At 38.2% G+C, this 16,869-nt stretch overlaps 1 protein-coding gene across 6 annotated transcripts in view; it reads left to right on the forward strand.

The window, feature by feature from the left end:
• The window catches only part of QKI (QKI, KH domain containing RNA binding), a 154,108-nt gene extending 139,464 nt beyond the window's left edge, over positions 1 to 14,644 (forward strand). Inside the window, exons 5-8 of one of the 6 annotated variants that reach the window (XR_013555851.2) lie at positions 2,579 to 2,666; positions 4,041 to 4,340; positions 5,045 to 7,175; positions 11,514 to 14,644. Coding sequence is in view for 3 of the 6 variants with exons in the window: in XM_078447550.2 (XP_078303676.1) it covers positions 2,579 to 2,666; positions 4,041 to 4,340; positions 7,101 to 7,175; positions 11,514 to 11,530 (480 nt within the window). In the remaining 3 variants the exon portion in view is untranslated. The remainder of the gene's footprint in view (positions 1 to 2,578; positions 2,667 to 4,040; positions 4,341 to 5,044; positions 7,176 to 11,513) is intronic. The other 5 variants (XR_013555852.2, XR_013555850.2, XM_078447550.2 and 2 more) reach the window with 5 other exon arrangements.
• Positions 14,645 to 16,869: the final 2,225 nt, after the last annotated feature.

Raw genomic sequence — 16,869 nt, forward strand, 5'->3', positions numbered from 1 at the left:
CCTCCAGCCGTGGCACCGTGGCACCGTGGCACCGTGGCATACTCCGTTGCTGCTGCCTCGTGAAGCTGTGCTGCTCCAGTTTTTATTCTCCTCCTGGGCGGGGTGTGTGCGGGGGGAGGGGGGCAGGCCTCTGCTGACGACACTGTATGCTTTTCAGCAGCCCGCACCCTGCAAAAGGCACACACACGTACGCACGGACCCTGAGGTACACGTGTGTATTTCTTCCGTGACCTTTCTCCTCTGTTTGACACTGCATCACCAGCTAATGAGTATGCTTCTATCACTTTCTAAAAGGAACAGTGGAGTGAAAACATGCGCTTGAGTACCTCTTCTCTGTACAGAGCTCTCTGTATGAGACATTATGTCTCATCACTTCTTCCGTCTTTATTTCTACCTCTTACTTGCTGGCGTTTTCAAACATGTACTCTTTTCTCACAGTCAAGTCACTGAAGGTACACCTATTGCTTTTTTTTTTTTTTATGTAGAGTGTAATTTATATACTTCTGGTATTCTGTTATCTATAGATTTAAATTTGAAATGACTTGGTGAGTTTTAATTTTTAATATTACTAGTTTTCAGGGAACAGGTTTAAGGAGTTTGAGTTAGATGATGGATTTCTAATTTGTCCCTTTCATTGATGGTGCTTACTTATTTTTATCATTAAAGTAATTGCTGTGGCTTTAAAGAAATCCTGTTACTTCACTTTTTTTCTCACTCATCTTTGTACAAGTTCATAGGGGTCAAGGAATAGTAATTCCACAAGCGTTCAAGACTATCTTCTCTGTTTTCTCCTGCAACGTAGGTTTTTGAAAAGTTGGCGGTGACACATTAAACTTTGTCTTCATCATGGTTTCACTCATCTTTCTCTTTAATTCTTTGTGGTTTATTAAAAGCCATTTTGGCAGTTCTGTTTACTATAAATGATAGTATCCCCTTTGCTGCCTTAGTGCCAAGGACAGAGTTTTGTGTATCATTGATTGCAGTAGAAAAGGACAGAGAAGCTTGTCATCTGGCCTTGCTCCTGTCCTGAACCAAGTCAGAAAAAATGTGTCATTGGGTTGCTTTCTTTTTTAAATATTCTGAAGCTTAGGTAATGCATAAAATATGTGAGTAGCATATAGTTCCATTTCTACCTTCATCTGCTTTCTTTTACGGTAGCTAATATCTATCCTGTAGGATTTAGATATTTGAGGTTTGGAAATAAAAATTTTTCTTACCAATCATCTAGAAATATATGTCCTAGCAAAAATAACTTAAAGGATAAGGTGAATGGGAATATGAATATAGGCAATGAGAAGTAAGAAATAGACTGTGTTCCCAAGGAGTTTACTTTGGTAGTGGTGATGTCCATGAAACTATAAATCAAGGTAGAAGCCTTATAATCTAAGGATGGCCCTTTGAGAAGGTAGCATTTAGGTTGAAGTTTGCCGAGATTAAGTAGAATTTCGAAAGAAGGGGGATGGAATGGAGTCCTGAAGGACATTCAAGGTGGAGGCAATAGGAATATGCACAGAGACTCATACCAGGGATTTGTAGCATGAGATAACATGTACAAAATAGTAGAAGGTTAATTGCTTTAACTTGAGAAGACAATTTGGGCCCAGATCATAGATAGCTTCATTGGTTTATATTTTTAGATAGTAAGAAACTGTGAAAGGGTTTCAAGACATGAAAATGTTAAGGAACATAAGTAGAAAAGTTGTTTTTGTGCATTTGATCTTACCATTGTATAGATTGTTTGAAGAACAGATACCCTTAACGTAATATGGTAGTAGTTTCGGTAATAACAACAATATCGACGAGAACAAGGGTGACAACGGTAAATGGAAAGGGTGGGGCACATCCACGGTAAGTGGGATGGCCAAACAGTTTGATGGTCCAAGACCATCCTGGTTTATGCCTGTTACCATCACATAGTGATGGAAAGCTTTTACATTTAGATGTGTCGTGACTCGGACAGTGCATCTTATGGTGGCCCTGAAGATGTACTTAAGTATGTACTAATTGAGGGGAGAGAGGGATGTCGTGAGCATGAGAGAGAAGAATATGTATTCAGCTTGTAGAAGTTCTTGTGGTTATGATTTTATTAAATTTTCCTTTTTGGAAAATTAAAATCCTCTTGCATGAATACCACAATCAAATGTTATATGTTTAAGAATCCCAGTTGGGGACGGGGATGTTTGTTTTTTATGGATTGGTTTTCTTTTCTCTTTAATGAGCACATTGGAGTTTTTGAATCTTCTGTAAAATGATAGATGCCAAAGAGAATAAATATACCATATTTAATCTTAATTAACATCGTTACTTCTTGCTTTTTAAGGAAGCTTTAATAAAATCGGTGTAGTTCGTGTAAGACATTTCCAAGTAGGAATGTAGGTAGTGGCAGTTGCGAGTATCCTGCGCGTCGGTATATCGGCACCTTTTGGCTCCCTGGTTGTTTGTATGTTTGTTGTCCTTTTCCCAGTTGAAGCAGGCGGCTGTAGGCACGCACTGCCCGTTTCAAGGCTGGGGAGCAGGTGCGGCTGCGATGTCCGCGGGCGTCTTCACTTCTTACTGCTCTTGTGTTTTCCGTGCGCAGGCCGAGGGGGAAGACAGCCTGAAGAAGATGCAACTGATGGAGCTTGCAATTCTGAACGGCACCTACCGGGACGCCAACGTCAAATCACGTAAGCGAGAGACTGGGGTCCAGGGCCACAGCCGTCTCCGCCCTTTGGTGCGTAGACCTTGCTCCGCCGGGCGGCGCCGCGCATGAACACTGCTCCGGAGTGAAGAGTCGAAACCCGTGTCGCTTGATAGGGGACCGGCAGTCCCGCTTTGACTGCTTTCGTGAATCGAGGACGCTCTCTTCTAATCTTCCGCCGGCGTGTCTGGGTTTCGGGTTTATAAATGTTCTCGTTTTGATGAAATTTCAGCTTCCAAAGTTGAGAGTTTCAGGACGTTTCCTATTCTGTTGAGTATACATGTCAGGCTTCTAGCTTATTTTGTCACATTGGTGCAAAAGACAGAAAGTTTTCAAAACTTCTTTTTGAAAAAAAGCTGATTTGGAGCGTATCTGAAAGCAGTGACCCTTCTGTCGAATTCTGTCCTGTTACCTCGCTTGCTTGTTCCTGCGGTATTTTTCTCTGTTGATTTCATATGTGAGTTCACAGAGAGCAGTAGGTGATAGTGTTTTCAACCCCACTTTTCCTTTCGATATATTTGTGCATGCTTTCATAAACTTTAAAGAGGGCTGCTTTTTTTCATTTTGAGGCGATCTAAACTCGACATGTCTTAGGAACATAATCTCCTATTTAAATTACTGGCTTTTTATTTTTTTTTAAAGTAGGATTTTAAAGTCCTAGCCAGCTTGCCAGAGCATAGGCAGTTTAGTGGGTCGGAAGCGGTTGCTTTACAAATGATTGGCTTTAATTTATTCACGAGAATGAGTATGTCATTAACAATCATATATTTAGGAATGGGACGTTTTGCGTATTGCTTTCTCTATGAAGAAGTTAAATTCGTACAGATGCAGGAAATTTATATGAATTCGTACAGATGCAGGAAATTTATATGAAAGTAGTTTGTTGACGAGCATAATACAGTAAAAATCCCTGTTTTAATTTGAAACTTAAGCTACTCTAGAAGTATACCAAACTGTATTTCTGTGGACTCCCGATTGCAAAATATTTTTTAACCTCTTTTAATGCGAGTGTTTCCATGTGCTTTTGCATGTACCTTTAGTCTCACGGTATCTTAAAACCATAGATATATCGAATATATGAACTAAATGTAACCTATTTTAATGGTCGCGTTCTTTTTGTTGTTTTTTATAGTGGCTTGTTAATTTTTGCACATTTATTCTTAATCACACTGGGAAAGGGGAAGCCGTTTGCATTTGATCGGTGTGCTTTGGCATTTTGTGTGATCAGCGCATGTACTAATGATTTCCTTTTATTTTTCTTCTTTCCTGCTTTTCCTTTCTTTTTCCTACTTCCCTCTCATTTTCCATATTTTATACTGCTATCTCTGTACTTCCTCCTACATTTCTTTGCTTACTGTAGCAGCCCTTGCCTTTTCTCTTGCAGCGACAGCCCAGGCTGCTCCGAGGATTATCACTGGGCCTGCGCCTGTTCTCCCACCAGCTGCCCTGCGTACTCCTACGCCAGCTGGCCCTACCATAATGCCTTTGATCAGACAAATACAGACCGCTGTCATGCCAAACGGAACTCCTCACCCAACTGCTGCAATAGTTCCTCCGGGGCCCGAGGCTGGCTTAATCTACACACCCTACGAGTACCCCTACACGCTGGCGCCAGCTACATCAATCCTTGAGTATCCTATTGAACCTAGTGGTGTATTAGGTAAGTTGTTCTCCCTGTGCGGTCAGCAGTAGTTTTCTGCATAGCATTTGTGCCTCAGACTTGGAAGCGGTTGTCTCCATTTTAGCGAGGCGAGACAAGTTGCCATTAGGAAGACTGAAGCCTAAAGTTTGTCTTTATTTCAGCCTCTCTTAATGGTCCCCTCTTAAAATAACCGCATCTTATTAAGTTTGCTCAGATTCTCATTGGTAACTGAGATCCACGTTAAACAGAAAATACTTTTCACGGTTGACATTCACGGTGAGGTCATTCTGAGTTTGGCCCGTCCCCTCCGTTGGCTCCACTGCCCACAGTTGGAGTCCTTCCGTCTCAGAGATGTATTTAAGTTGTCAGCTAAATTTTAAAATTCCGTGTGAAAATATTTTGAGGTCTTTGAAAAACTGCTGTTATTGTCTGTGTGTTTTCTAATATTTGTGATCGCTTAAAATATGAAAAGGACCAGGTCAGCTGGTTGGATTCTTCAGGTTTCCTCAGGTTTTCTCTTTTGTTGAAGTTCTAGTTAATGTTAAACATACGAGAAGCTCCTACTTTCTGTAGTACAGTATGGAATTGATGAGTAAATACCAAGTCACTGTTTTAGGAGCACATTTGAGGCAGAAATTAAGATCATACTATGAACGCTTGGTTTTACATGAACAAAAAGTGGTGTACTTGAAAAAGACATTACTGATGCCTTTTTTTTATAGAGTGGATTGAAATGCCAGTCATGCCTGATATTTCAGCCCATTGACTTGCTGGATGAAGGACTAGAATACAGCAGCTGTTATAACACGACCAGTCAATGTGGGACAAACTCTTTCCGTGCTGCCCCTTTGTTTTACCAGACAGAATTTGAATACTTTTTTTTCTTGAATTGTATGTGACCTTGGTGCCGCATGCATGCTGTGGACTCGTAGGACTTTGATCTTTTAAGTTCTGGGGTTTTTTTCCAGCATTAATAATGATTTATAAAAATTTGAAAGTCTTTCATGAACCCGGACACTAAGATTTAAACTTGAAACTTCATTGTTCAATTAAAGAAAGCCACGATGCTCTGTATGTTATCTGTGTGTGTGCACGCACTCAGGTGCCTTCTGTTTCATGAGCAAATACATTTGATTGTACATGGTTTCCGTTTATCTCTAAATCGTTGTATAAAGTACCTTAGGTCAGAATTATACTATAGATAGAGCTGTTGACGAGAGGCTTGTTTTCTGTTGCACATTTCTTGAAGCATTTTTAAAATAACATGTAACATGTAACCTGTTTACGTTTTCCTTTCTGTTAACGCTCTGTCCCGCGGCCCCACGCCTGCTCCTTTAGTCTCAGAGCTCCTCTCTGCTGCACGCACAGCGTCTGTTCGAGGAGTTTGTTGCTTCCTGCAGGGCTGGCACTCTGAGCCACCAGCTGCTGTTCCAGCACTCGGTGCAAGATCTTGCTGATTTTGCCTCGTGCAATTATACTCGTACAAGATTAGTTTATCTAAAACGCAAGAAGGGGTGATGGACCAGTTTACTGCTTAGAAACAGCAAGAGGCACTGCAGTCTCTCATTTTAAAGCAATGTGTTTTTTGTTGTGTTGGGAAATTTTTATTTATAATACTTAATTATTAGACTGACAAAATTAAAAGCAAAATATACAGATACCTAATTGGCCTTCGTAAAATGAATAATAATGAGTACTAAGTGACCAAAATCCATTCAGAGTCTTCCTTCTCGCTTTGCCACCTAAGCAGTAAAACATGATATTGACCACTTGGAGAACTGAGAAAACTATTTCAAATTGCTAAGTTATAATAAATTTGCACACAGATAACATGCATGATATATATCAAGTTTCACATCCTATTATTTTAAAATAAGCAGTGCCCTTCAAAACAGATGCAGACATGTGTGTTGGTGGTAGTGAGGAGATTGGTATTAGCATCAAGTCTTCATTGATGACTAATTTTTAATTCCCTTCCTTTTATCTTTAGGTATGGCTTTCCCAACGAAAGGCTAAGAATTCAAGAACGGTCTTAACTGAACCCTCATCAGATCTGAATTTAACAAATGCTTAGTCTCAGCAGCCTCCGGGGGGGTGGGGGGGGAGCTTAGCCTAGCAGTCAGTGACTCACTTGCACTTTTTGCACACTGATAGAAAGTAAAAGTATGTTATTAATTTGGTTTAGTCTGTAATCTTACAAAGTAACGGTGATTCATAAAGGAGTGTATAGTGTACTGACTGCTAAGGGCACTACACTGTTTGCTTTACTAATCACCTAATTCATTGCAGTTCATACTTATTGACTCAGAGTTTCGAACCACAATCTGTAGGCTGTAAGAATTGCTTTTAAACCTTTTTAAGCGATAAACTCTGGAAGCGGTCTTAAGGTTAGCAAATAATTCTCAGTATTAAGCATGGCATTATTGAAGTGGTCCTGCTGCGAGAAAGGCACTTCAGTGAATATGTGACTAGTAAAGCTGAAATATGTTTGGATCTCCTAGAGTTCACGAAACACTGTACCTTGGGATTGTGAATGAATGCGTAAAACAGGTTAAGGCCAAGATGTTTGAGATGAATGCAATATTAATAGACGCATATATACGCAACATATTACGGTTAATTTTAAAACTACTGTGCCTTAACATGTTTCTTAAAAGGAAACTTTTGTAGTAAAATGAACCTTTGAAATCCATTTTGATAAACCTGCTGTTTAATGTTTGTTTTCTTTTCCCTTGTGAATGTTTTCTAACTTTGTCTTGGTAATTGCAATTTAACTAGGTGCGGTGGCTACTAAAGTTCGAAGGCACGATATGCGAGTCCATCCTTACCAAAGGATTGTGACCGCAGACCGAGGTTAGTTTAGTTCTGCAGTTCTTGTTTATAAGAAATGCGCTGGGTGTCCGTAAAATTTGCAACACCACACCTGATGGAAAAATATAACTGCTTACCTGCACACCGTGTCTTTTCTTTTTCTAAATTAATTTGTCATAGTTGACAGATTTAAGGGTTGGGATTCTTTCCTCTCCTTTTCCTCTCCTCTCTCCTCTCTCCTCTCTCCTCTCTCCTCTCTCCTCTCTCCTCTCTCTCCTCTCTCTCCTCTCTCTCCTCTCTCCTCTCTCCTCTCTCCTCTCTCCTCTCTCCTCCCTCCTCCCTCCTCCCTCCTCCCTCCTCCCTCCTCCCTCCTCCCTCCTCCCTCCTCCCTCCTCCCTCCTCCCTCCTCCCTCCTCCCTTTCTTCTCTCTCTCCTGTCTCCTCTCTCCTCTCTCCTGTCTCTCCCCTCTCTTCTCTCTCCCCTCTCCCCTCTCCGCTCCCCCTCCCCCTCCCCTCCTTTCTTTCCCTTTCCTTTTTTTTTTTTTGTGTTCCCTTCATATTTTAACTTATTAAGTCCTATATTAGTATGTACTGTGATTTATTCCTACTAAAACATGAATTGGTCCATGTGGGGAGGTATTAAATTTTGATGTTGCCTTAATTATTTTTCAGTAATAACTTTTGCTAAAATATACCTTGTAATTGTTGTGAAATTTTGGGTTGGTTTTGCAAAATGAACTGAGCGGATGGTGCTTTAATGAGAGAAGTAAAGGAATATATGCCTCCTGTGTCCTTGTGGAGAAAACTGAAGATTTAGTTTCCATTTTCCTTTTTATTAAGATACTTGAGCCACTGTGTAAACATGAGGATGTGCATGCCAAGTACTTAGGACTGTGACGATAACTTTGATGCGGTTGGAGTTTTTATGAGTGAGAAAATCAGTTCCCTCTTATTCTTACATTCTCTTGCCAAAATGGATCCTTTGATTTTTGTCATTTGCTGCTAAAATATATTATCCGAAGGTAAACTATCTCTTGAAGGTCTATGGAGACATGAATCCAGCTTTTGAATATCTTTTTTGACTAACCTGTGACTGGAAAATAAGTCTTCATTTTTCTCCTTTTCAACACTTGCAATTTGTGTCCTATATATGCCCTTGGACCCTTTTATAAATTATTTATGTTTATTGAGGAGTGTTATTTTCGGTTTATTGACATTGAATTGTTTTCTTAGTGTGTCATCACAAGGTAAGAATCTGAAGCAAGGTAGAAAAAGATCTTTGAAGAGCTTCTGTCGCACATGTATTACTTACTAATTAATTTGATCGAAGTCTCTCATACTAGTGGGAAAAGTGAGGGATTTATCCACTCCTGTCCTACACCTTCTATGAATTTAAGAACGACCTACCTGCTTCACATGGTTCTCTTGAATACTGATGATAAACATTGGACACAACTGTTGTCCACGTCAGAATAAAATACTTTCCAAAGACATTGATGATACTTCTTTAGCATCAGACATAATTCAAAGAGCCTTGAATTGAAGACTTTTAACGTATACGTATGTTACTTAACGATTATTCAGTGAATGAAATAAATAGTCCCCAAGCTCCAAGCTCAGTGATGACCTGTGACAGTAGGACACCGTGGAGGTGTGCACTGCCCCTGTGTGCCCCCTTCTTGCAGAACGAGTCTCCTCGTGAAGGAGGACCTTGCTTTTAAAAGTCACTTTAGATCGAAAGAAACCCAATAATCCCGTGAATAATCTGAAGTCTTTTTCACATTGTTAATGTCTGCAATAGTTTGAAAGAGTGTTTTTAAGTAGTTTTTCTTCTATTAACCTTTCCCTGCCTGCCCCTTTTAGGAGGTTTCTCGTAATTTTGTTTTAACACAGTAATTATTGGTGACTCAGTGCTCCAGTGCCTTGAGATGGCAAAAAAAATATTAAGAAGATTTTATAGTACTTGGAAATGACATCACATTCCATGCATGGCTCTTTTGTAGTTATAGGTGTTTGTGATTAGTCTTCTCACTTTTATTGAAAATGCAATGTCAGCAAACCGAAAAGCTACCTTTTTTTTTTTTCTTTTTTTTTTCCTTTAAATAACAGAATACTTGTATACTGCTGTTATGATCACTGTATGCACTCATTGGGTCTAAGGGAGATGTCTGAAGTCCTTCATTTAAATTATTTTATGATACTACTGTTTTCTCTATTTTTGAGGTTTTTTTTTTTTTTTTTTTTTTTTTTTTTTTTTTTTTTCTTTTTGAAGGGAAGATTAATATAAACATTCACTTTTAATGCAAGGAAACTCAGCCCTTGGACGTATAACCATGTAATTTTATATATGCATTTAGAGTACTGCATGGTTGACAAATATGTAGTTCTTTACTAAAAATAAACCCACTTCGACACCTGTTTCAAAACTGAATTTGAAGCCTGTAAAAGACCAACTGACTTGTTAGTCGTAGTGAACCATAAGTGATTTTGCACGGTGGACACACCTGTGTGTACTGTGGGAGGCCAGGACTTGGCAGAGGACGTGTTCTAGATGTTCTGGTGTGCATAGAAGTGGTAGTTTGCTTTGTTTCTTCCACACAAAAAAACATAATCAGAGTTTTTCCGAGTAATGATTTTATAAAAACCATTTACATAATTTGTATAAGAAACTTAATACAATTTTAATCAAAATCTTAAGTAATATCAAAAATGCTTTAAGATTCTGTATTTTGGGAGTGACTATGAAGTGGTATGACTACATCTTGTTAAATATTTATTTTCTTCTTTAATTTTGGAATAGCAAGTTTTTTTTTGAATAAAATTCCACTTATTTTTAAGAAATTCAGGGAAGATTTGGTCCCATTGAAGATACAGTATTTTTGTAGTATTTATAAACTATCCTAAATGATAGACTCTAGAAAGCATTTTTGTTACATGAAAGTAAACCAGTCCATTATATAGATTATTTCAAATAACTCTGTGAACGTTATACCCACTGGGTCTCGATTTATGGAGTGGCACGGAGTCTACCTTCGCACTGAATAGTTTTTCATTCGCATCTCCTCTGCCTTAGTCACAATGGCAACAGTACAGAAAATTCTCTCAAACCTCAGAATAGAGTAGAAATAATTAAGCTGTTGAATGAGTCTTAAAAATCATACTACTGTTAAGTGGACCAAGTTTGGGGAAGCAGAATGTGACAGAGGTTGATTATAAGGAAGGAACAACTCGAGGACACTGGGCACGATAACTTTCCACTTGAGAACTACTTTGTGTTTTACTGTAATTTTTTTAATTTTTTTTTGTTCTGTTTGTTATTTTGCAAAAGAAAATAGTATTTACAGGTGGCTTCTTTTAAAATATAAAATATAAAGCAGGAATGTATATGAAATGTCAGATTTTATTGTATTTGCAGAGTATTAGCTTTGAAATTGAATAAAGAAAGCTGTTTGTAGTTTTAAAATGCCTTATTGGTATCAATTAGAAATTTCTTCTATTTTTTGATGTACTTAGAGCTTTTTGAGTATAGAATTTTAAATGGCAGGATTTTACAGTGTTTACATGCCAGTGCATTTTATAAGTGTTCTATATGTGTAAAATAGTATTTTCAACTGGAAAGTGCTGGCTGGTGCGAAAGGCCTGGCCTTTTTCTGGTTCCCATGACGTTGCCTCCACCGCTAGACTACAGTTTAGTATTGCTTTGTATCATAAGGCCAAGAAATTCCATGTTGTTTGTAAATAGAATAATTGAAAAAGCAATAAACATTTATTGAACAAAAGAAACCTTGTTTGGCCCAGAGTTTATGTTGAACCAAATTGTTCATAGGAATTTAAATTTCCTTAGATTCATTTCTGTTGATCATCAGTTATTAATAATCACATCCATCATTAATAGTTGCTTTAATGCTTGCCTCTGAGAGAATACTAATGCTTAATAGCAGTCAGATACTGATAACTGCACTGACTGTTTCAAAATTCTGTTTATCAAACCTATTCATTGTTGTTGTTCTCCAGTTTCCTCCATTGACTGCTACTAACTATTAGTTGTTAGTTGTATTTTATTTCTATTTTTTCTTGTTAACCAGTTTTTGTTTTTGTTTTTTTTGGTGGGAGTGGGCTCTCCTTCATTTGTTCAAATCATGATATGAAACTGTCATGATTTTTATTGTATTCTGTAGATGGTGTCAATCAGTTTGTCAGAATTAAACATGCTTTTTTTTTATTAGTTGTGATTAGTTTTTCATGTTGTCATTAAGCCGTCACTAGCTGAAACTAATCTCTTCTCTATCTTTTCTTTTCTTTTTTTTTTTTTGTTTTTTTTTTTTTGTTTTTTTTTTTTTTTTGTTTTGTTTTGTTTTGTTTTTTGTTTCTAACCACCCAGCCGCCACCGGCAACTAACCTATGACCTTCTGACCTCTGAACTCTTCACCCAATGATGACCTGACCATGCCTGCCTGCTGATCAGTTAACTGGTAATCGCCTTTGCTTGCCTGTCGTCAGTGCAGCGAGCTGAGGCACTTGTCCGTTCGTCTTACCATCTAACCAAACAAAAGACAAAGAAATTGTTGTCCTCCGACTCAGCTTTTGGTTTTTCTTTCTGTTTGGGTGAAAGTGGTTCTAGAACCTGCACTGAATAGTAGTAAAGCAATAAGGCCCAATTCATCCCACAGCACTGATCATCTTTTCACGTCCTACCCTAAGCGAACGGTAAGAAGGCCTCACTTCAGAAGGGGAGACAGATGGCCCTTAACTACTCAGTGACAGAGGCAGTTACTGTGAGAGACTTGTAGGAACCTTCTTCTCATAGCGAGCACAGCTCTCTGAATGTACCGTGTGATGATGCATCATGCATGGACCTTTGGTCAGGGACGCCATTGGTGAAGTGACTTCAAAAAGTATTCAAAATTTGATACGCTGTTTAGTCACTACAGTGCCCTCAAAGGGCAGAAGTTGCAGCCTTTTTTATATTGCCTGCCAAAATTGGAAGTATTAGCAGTGTGCCATGAGAGATCAGCCTGACAAGGAATTTTGAGAAGTAATGCAAAGAACAAAAACTGCAACACTATTTTTAAAAAGATAAATATCTGAGTTAAAATTACTGAACCTTTATTTTACAACCTCCTTTAAAAAATATACGAGAACAAGGTACATGCATTATGTGTCACATTACTGGGCAAACTGTTCAAATATTTTTTTTAAACCTCCCTGTATAGAAAAAAACAAAAATCATTAAGGATGTAAAAGCCATGCTTGCCTATTTGCTGTATACATGTAATGAAATTGTAGATAAAAGTGTAGTGCATTGAAACAAATGAACAAAAAGTAGATACTTTTACTATACAAGGGTGCTGGTGCAGAAAAAAATATATATATTTTTGGAAATGTAGCATTTTATACTTTCAAGTGTTATAAAAAAAAAAAAGAAAAAGAACAAAGAAACCCTTTATTTCATTAAATGATTTTTTCTGGTGGTTGTCAAGAAACAAAAGACCAAAAGAGCCTTTTTGTCTTTCTTTTTTATTTTTTAAGTATTGGAATAAGTCTAAAGAAAAGAAAGTGCCTTATTTTCCTTCATGGTCATTTAGTCAAGTGTCTTGTAAGATCAGCTCCTCCCTCAGAATACAAGTTAATGCATGTTTACTCAGTCGCCCGCCCAGTATGTGAAAGAAGATTTGAGGGGAGACCAATGAGTTGATGGTTTGAATTATATGATTTTTGCCACGTACCTTGATACAAATTTGCCAAATCTGATACTGTGAAAAATTTGATAACTTTTCTAATGCCTGACGAGTAAGTTTTCAAACATCATTCTTTTAAAATCATTACTGAGTGCTCTTGGTTACTGTGATATTTAAAGTTAGCCCAACAGGTTCTAAGATGAAACTTATCTGTGATTGGAACATCAATTTGCAGACAAAATTAGAACTTTATTTTATTCAGAGAAGGAGGGGTGTGCTGAATTTTTTCTTACTAAATTGGAGATAAATAGTATTCTTAGACTTTTTCACAAAAAATGAATCTTTGTGATTTTCCTTCAGGATAACAGTATTTTTTAATGGCCCAAATTTAACCAGACTTCTTTCTACCCTACCCGATTACTTGGGTGGTCTGTTTCTTTGGTGGCTTTTAGTGACCCAAGCGGCCCCTCCCACCCCTCCCCCGCCCCCCCCCCCACACACACCTGTTTGTTTGTTTTCACTTTAAAACAACTGGCATCACTGTGCATGTAAATGCTCAACCACATGTGACTTTAAGCTTCCAGTTTCTCACGAATTTCAGTTTCGTAGTTGAAACGGTTTGTGTGCAGAGCCCGACCGACCACGTCCGAACACTTGAGTAAATCGTCCATAACTGCTCAGTATCAGATGTGGCAGATTTCAAGTGGCAGTGGATCCCCAGCTCATCGGCTCACTCCCTCCCGCATCCCTTCACAGCTTCACAGTCAAAGGTCAGCAGTGAGCTCAGTAAGCACCTTCGTGGTGACCTCCATCATCTTGTCTCACTTGGAAACCGTTTTCAGTTCATTTACTATGCAATAGACATTCATTGTTTTGTATTCAGCTAGCGTTGGTTTCTTGTGCCACTGCTTTGTCTTTCTGTTACACATACAGTCGTTTTGATTTATTCACGATATATGCTGTGCCATTTTGATTTCTATCTTGGTTGGTTGGTTGAATAAATTTGCGACACTCGAACACTTGAGGTGACAGTAGTTTAAAACCAGTACCAGTATTTGACCCAGTCTCATCTCAACTGTGTTACACCTGGACATTTTAGATGTTTATCAAAGGTCTTTTATGGGGAAGAAAGTAAATGTATGGGATAAATGTGTGACGTTTATAAGTAATGTTGGCTCTGAACAAACTTTTGGAAACTTAGTTGATAAAATTTTGGATCAACTGAAAAAAAAGCATGACTTTTGAAATCTCTGAATGCCTTGGTTCTCAGTATTATCATTCTTTATTGAATTTATTTCTTATTAAAATATGTAGTTTTTAAGACTTCTTTTCTGACAGTATTATGTAATTTTTTAGCGTGGGTAGATGGGAGTGTCGCTTGTATGTTACCGTACAGCCGACATGTATTTTTGTCAATTCTTTATTATCTTAGTAGTTTCATGCTGTGTATGTATCATAACCAACCTATTGCCTATGAGAAACATGTAAGATAATGTATTTACAGCCATTGTTACAAGTTTATAATGTATTTTTCTATCTTGTTTTATATGTATGTTATATAACATTCAAAAAGAATTTTTTTCTTGATTGAGAAAAGGATACAAAATGCAGAATCCACAATTTTGATAACTGAAAATTGCCACTTGTTTTGCAGTACTTTATTATATTGGGTGTCTTGTCTTTCTTGGGCTTTTAGTTTAGCTAATGAATGAATACATTAGACACTTTTGGGTTTTAGTTGGGATTTTACATAGCTTGCATTTTAATTCTTTGGTTCTTTGCTGTTTCTATTAACCCATAGCATTATTTTAATAAATGTTATAATACCAACCTACTAACTCTGGACTATGTCTGTTTATTAACCTTTACGTGTTTAATAATTAAAATAAACAAATAAAGACAAAAGAATGTAAAGTCTTGAGTTACTGGACTAACCCTGAAGAACGTGACCACAGATAACCTAGCGTGACTTGTTTTTATGTTGTTTGTCAGCCTACAATTACGCACACTACTGTTAAAATCGGCTTCGGTTATTCTGGCCTTTTACCATGGGGGTAGGTGCCAGTAGAGACGGGAACAAAGTAGCGTTGGTTTGAGGCAGTCTTCTAGTCTTGCCACTTGCCTTTCAGCCTCTTGCATTACTAATTCCACACTTTCTTATTTTTCCTTCTCCAAAATAATCCCTGTCTGCTCACAGCATAAAGAGTAAAGAGACTCATTGTGATGATATACCCCGAACAACCAGTTTGATTCTTTGTTGAACCATTTCTTTCAATTTCTATAAGTAGGTGATTTTTTTGCTTCACATTATAAAGCAAAGGATCTGATGAGGTTTTGCCTTTCTTCACATTTGTGTTTTAACTGGACATTTTTCTTTTAGAAAGTGTTGAACTGTGTTAGCCACTGTTCCCATTGGGGCAGGGAGGGGTGCTCAACCAGGTAAAAGCCAAAGGTAGAGGAGGTCCGTTCCTTAGGACAGTTTAAAGTGAGCCATTGGTAATGACCACGCACCCTGCCTCTCTCCCCTCATCACCCGTGGTGAGACAGGAGACCGAACAAACCATTGAGCTCTCCTCGGGCGTGTTCTTTCTCTCTCTCTCTCTCTCTCTCTCTCTCTCTCTCTCTCTCTCTCTCTCCCCCCCCTCCCCCTCCCTCCCTCCCTCCCTCTTCCAGAATACAGCCAGAATACTCTATGAATACAACAAGTTTAGGGAGAATGACATCGGCTTATGAGAAATCTAAAGATCATTTCTTGCATGCAAGTCGATTTAAGATTCATTAAATATCTTCATGCTTTTCTTGGCTGCAACTTAGGTAAATTGACCTCCGCTTACAAATTCTTTAGTTTTAACTCTTGAGGTACATTTTTATTTCACAGATACTGGTTATTTCCTCTTCTGTGAAACTGTTCTCCTGGATAATAAATTCTCAGGATGAATTTTTATGTTTGTAAATAATGGCTTATTTTTGTAAATTACATCTTATTTATTTTAAAGTTCTAAAACGTGGGGCTGAAACGAGTTACATGTTACAAAAGACCTAACTATACCAATATGCTATTAACCAATCAGACTGTCAAAGTATTCCCATATTTATATATTCCCATAGTATATATACATAAATTACACAGATTAGCTGATTTAGTCATCCTAGAGGTAGTCCTTTGGAGCAAACAAATACAGCTGTTTCTCTGATTTGGCGTGCGGGGTGGGGGGGTGGGGGGGGAGGGGCAGGGTGTATATTATTATTAGGTAGACAGAGCTTTAATAGGCTACCATCTGTAAAAGTTCTTGCCATACAGTTCACACGTTATTTTGTAAAAATTGGAAGATGTCTGTCAAGCTGCTAATCTAGAAGTCATCATGGTACCACGTCATTCAAATTGATGAATTTCTCTGCAACTCACTGTCGTTGTCTGAAGCCTATGAATGCAGTCTCATCTCATTTTCCGTTAATGGTACTTCATGTGTACGTATGTTGTACGGTCACCTTTTAAGTTGGAAAAGTTGTAAAAAACTATAAAAGGTGAACACAGTAGAAATCCCATTTTTTTATACAAGCTGCAGTAGCATTAAAAACGAAACTGCCCAATTCTTGGAACGATAAAACACTAGAGTCCTTTATACTATCATGTGGCAAAACAACTGAAAGTTAAGCTTTCAGTTGAGAAGTTGGCACAATTAATGCACTTAGTAGGTAAGCATGTTTTTCTTAGGCAAAATGTCGGGAAGAACGTGGCGCGAGAGGAGATGCGTACACCCACCCTACCTAGTGCAGTAGCTCTGTCAGAGTAGAGCCCTCCCGGAAGAGCCGTTGAATCACACTGTCCACAAAGGCAAGATGTGTATATTTATACGCCAAACAGGTAGTTAAGGTTTTCTAAACATACACACGTGCATACGTACATACGGATGCTGTACGTTTTCTGGTGCACCGAAAGCAGGCCGTAGGTTTAAATGAAATTGCTCACAACCAGATCAAGAATCTTTTCTTTCCCAGTGAAGTCTAATCCTTGCGTATCACCTACGACAGTTCAGGGTTTCTCCAGGTGTTTTGGCT

The sequence above is a fragment of the Panthera onca genome, chromosome B2 (assembly GCF_046562875.1).
Source record: "Panthera onca isolate mPanOnc1 chromosome B2, mPanOnc1 haplotype 2, whole genome shotgun sequence".
Classification (NCBI taxonomy): Eukaryota; Metazoa; Chordata; class Mammalia; order Carnivora; family Felidae; genus Panthera; species Panthera onca.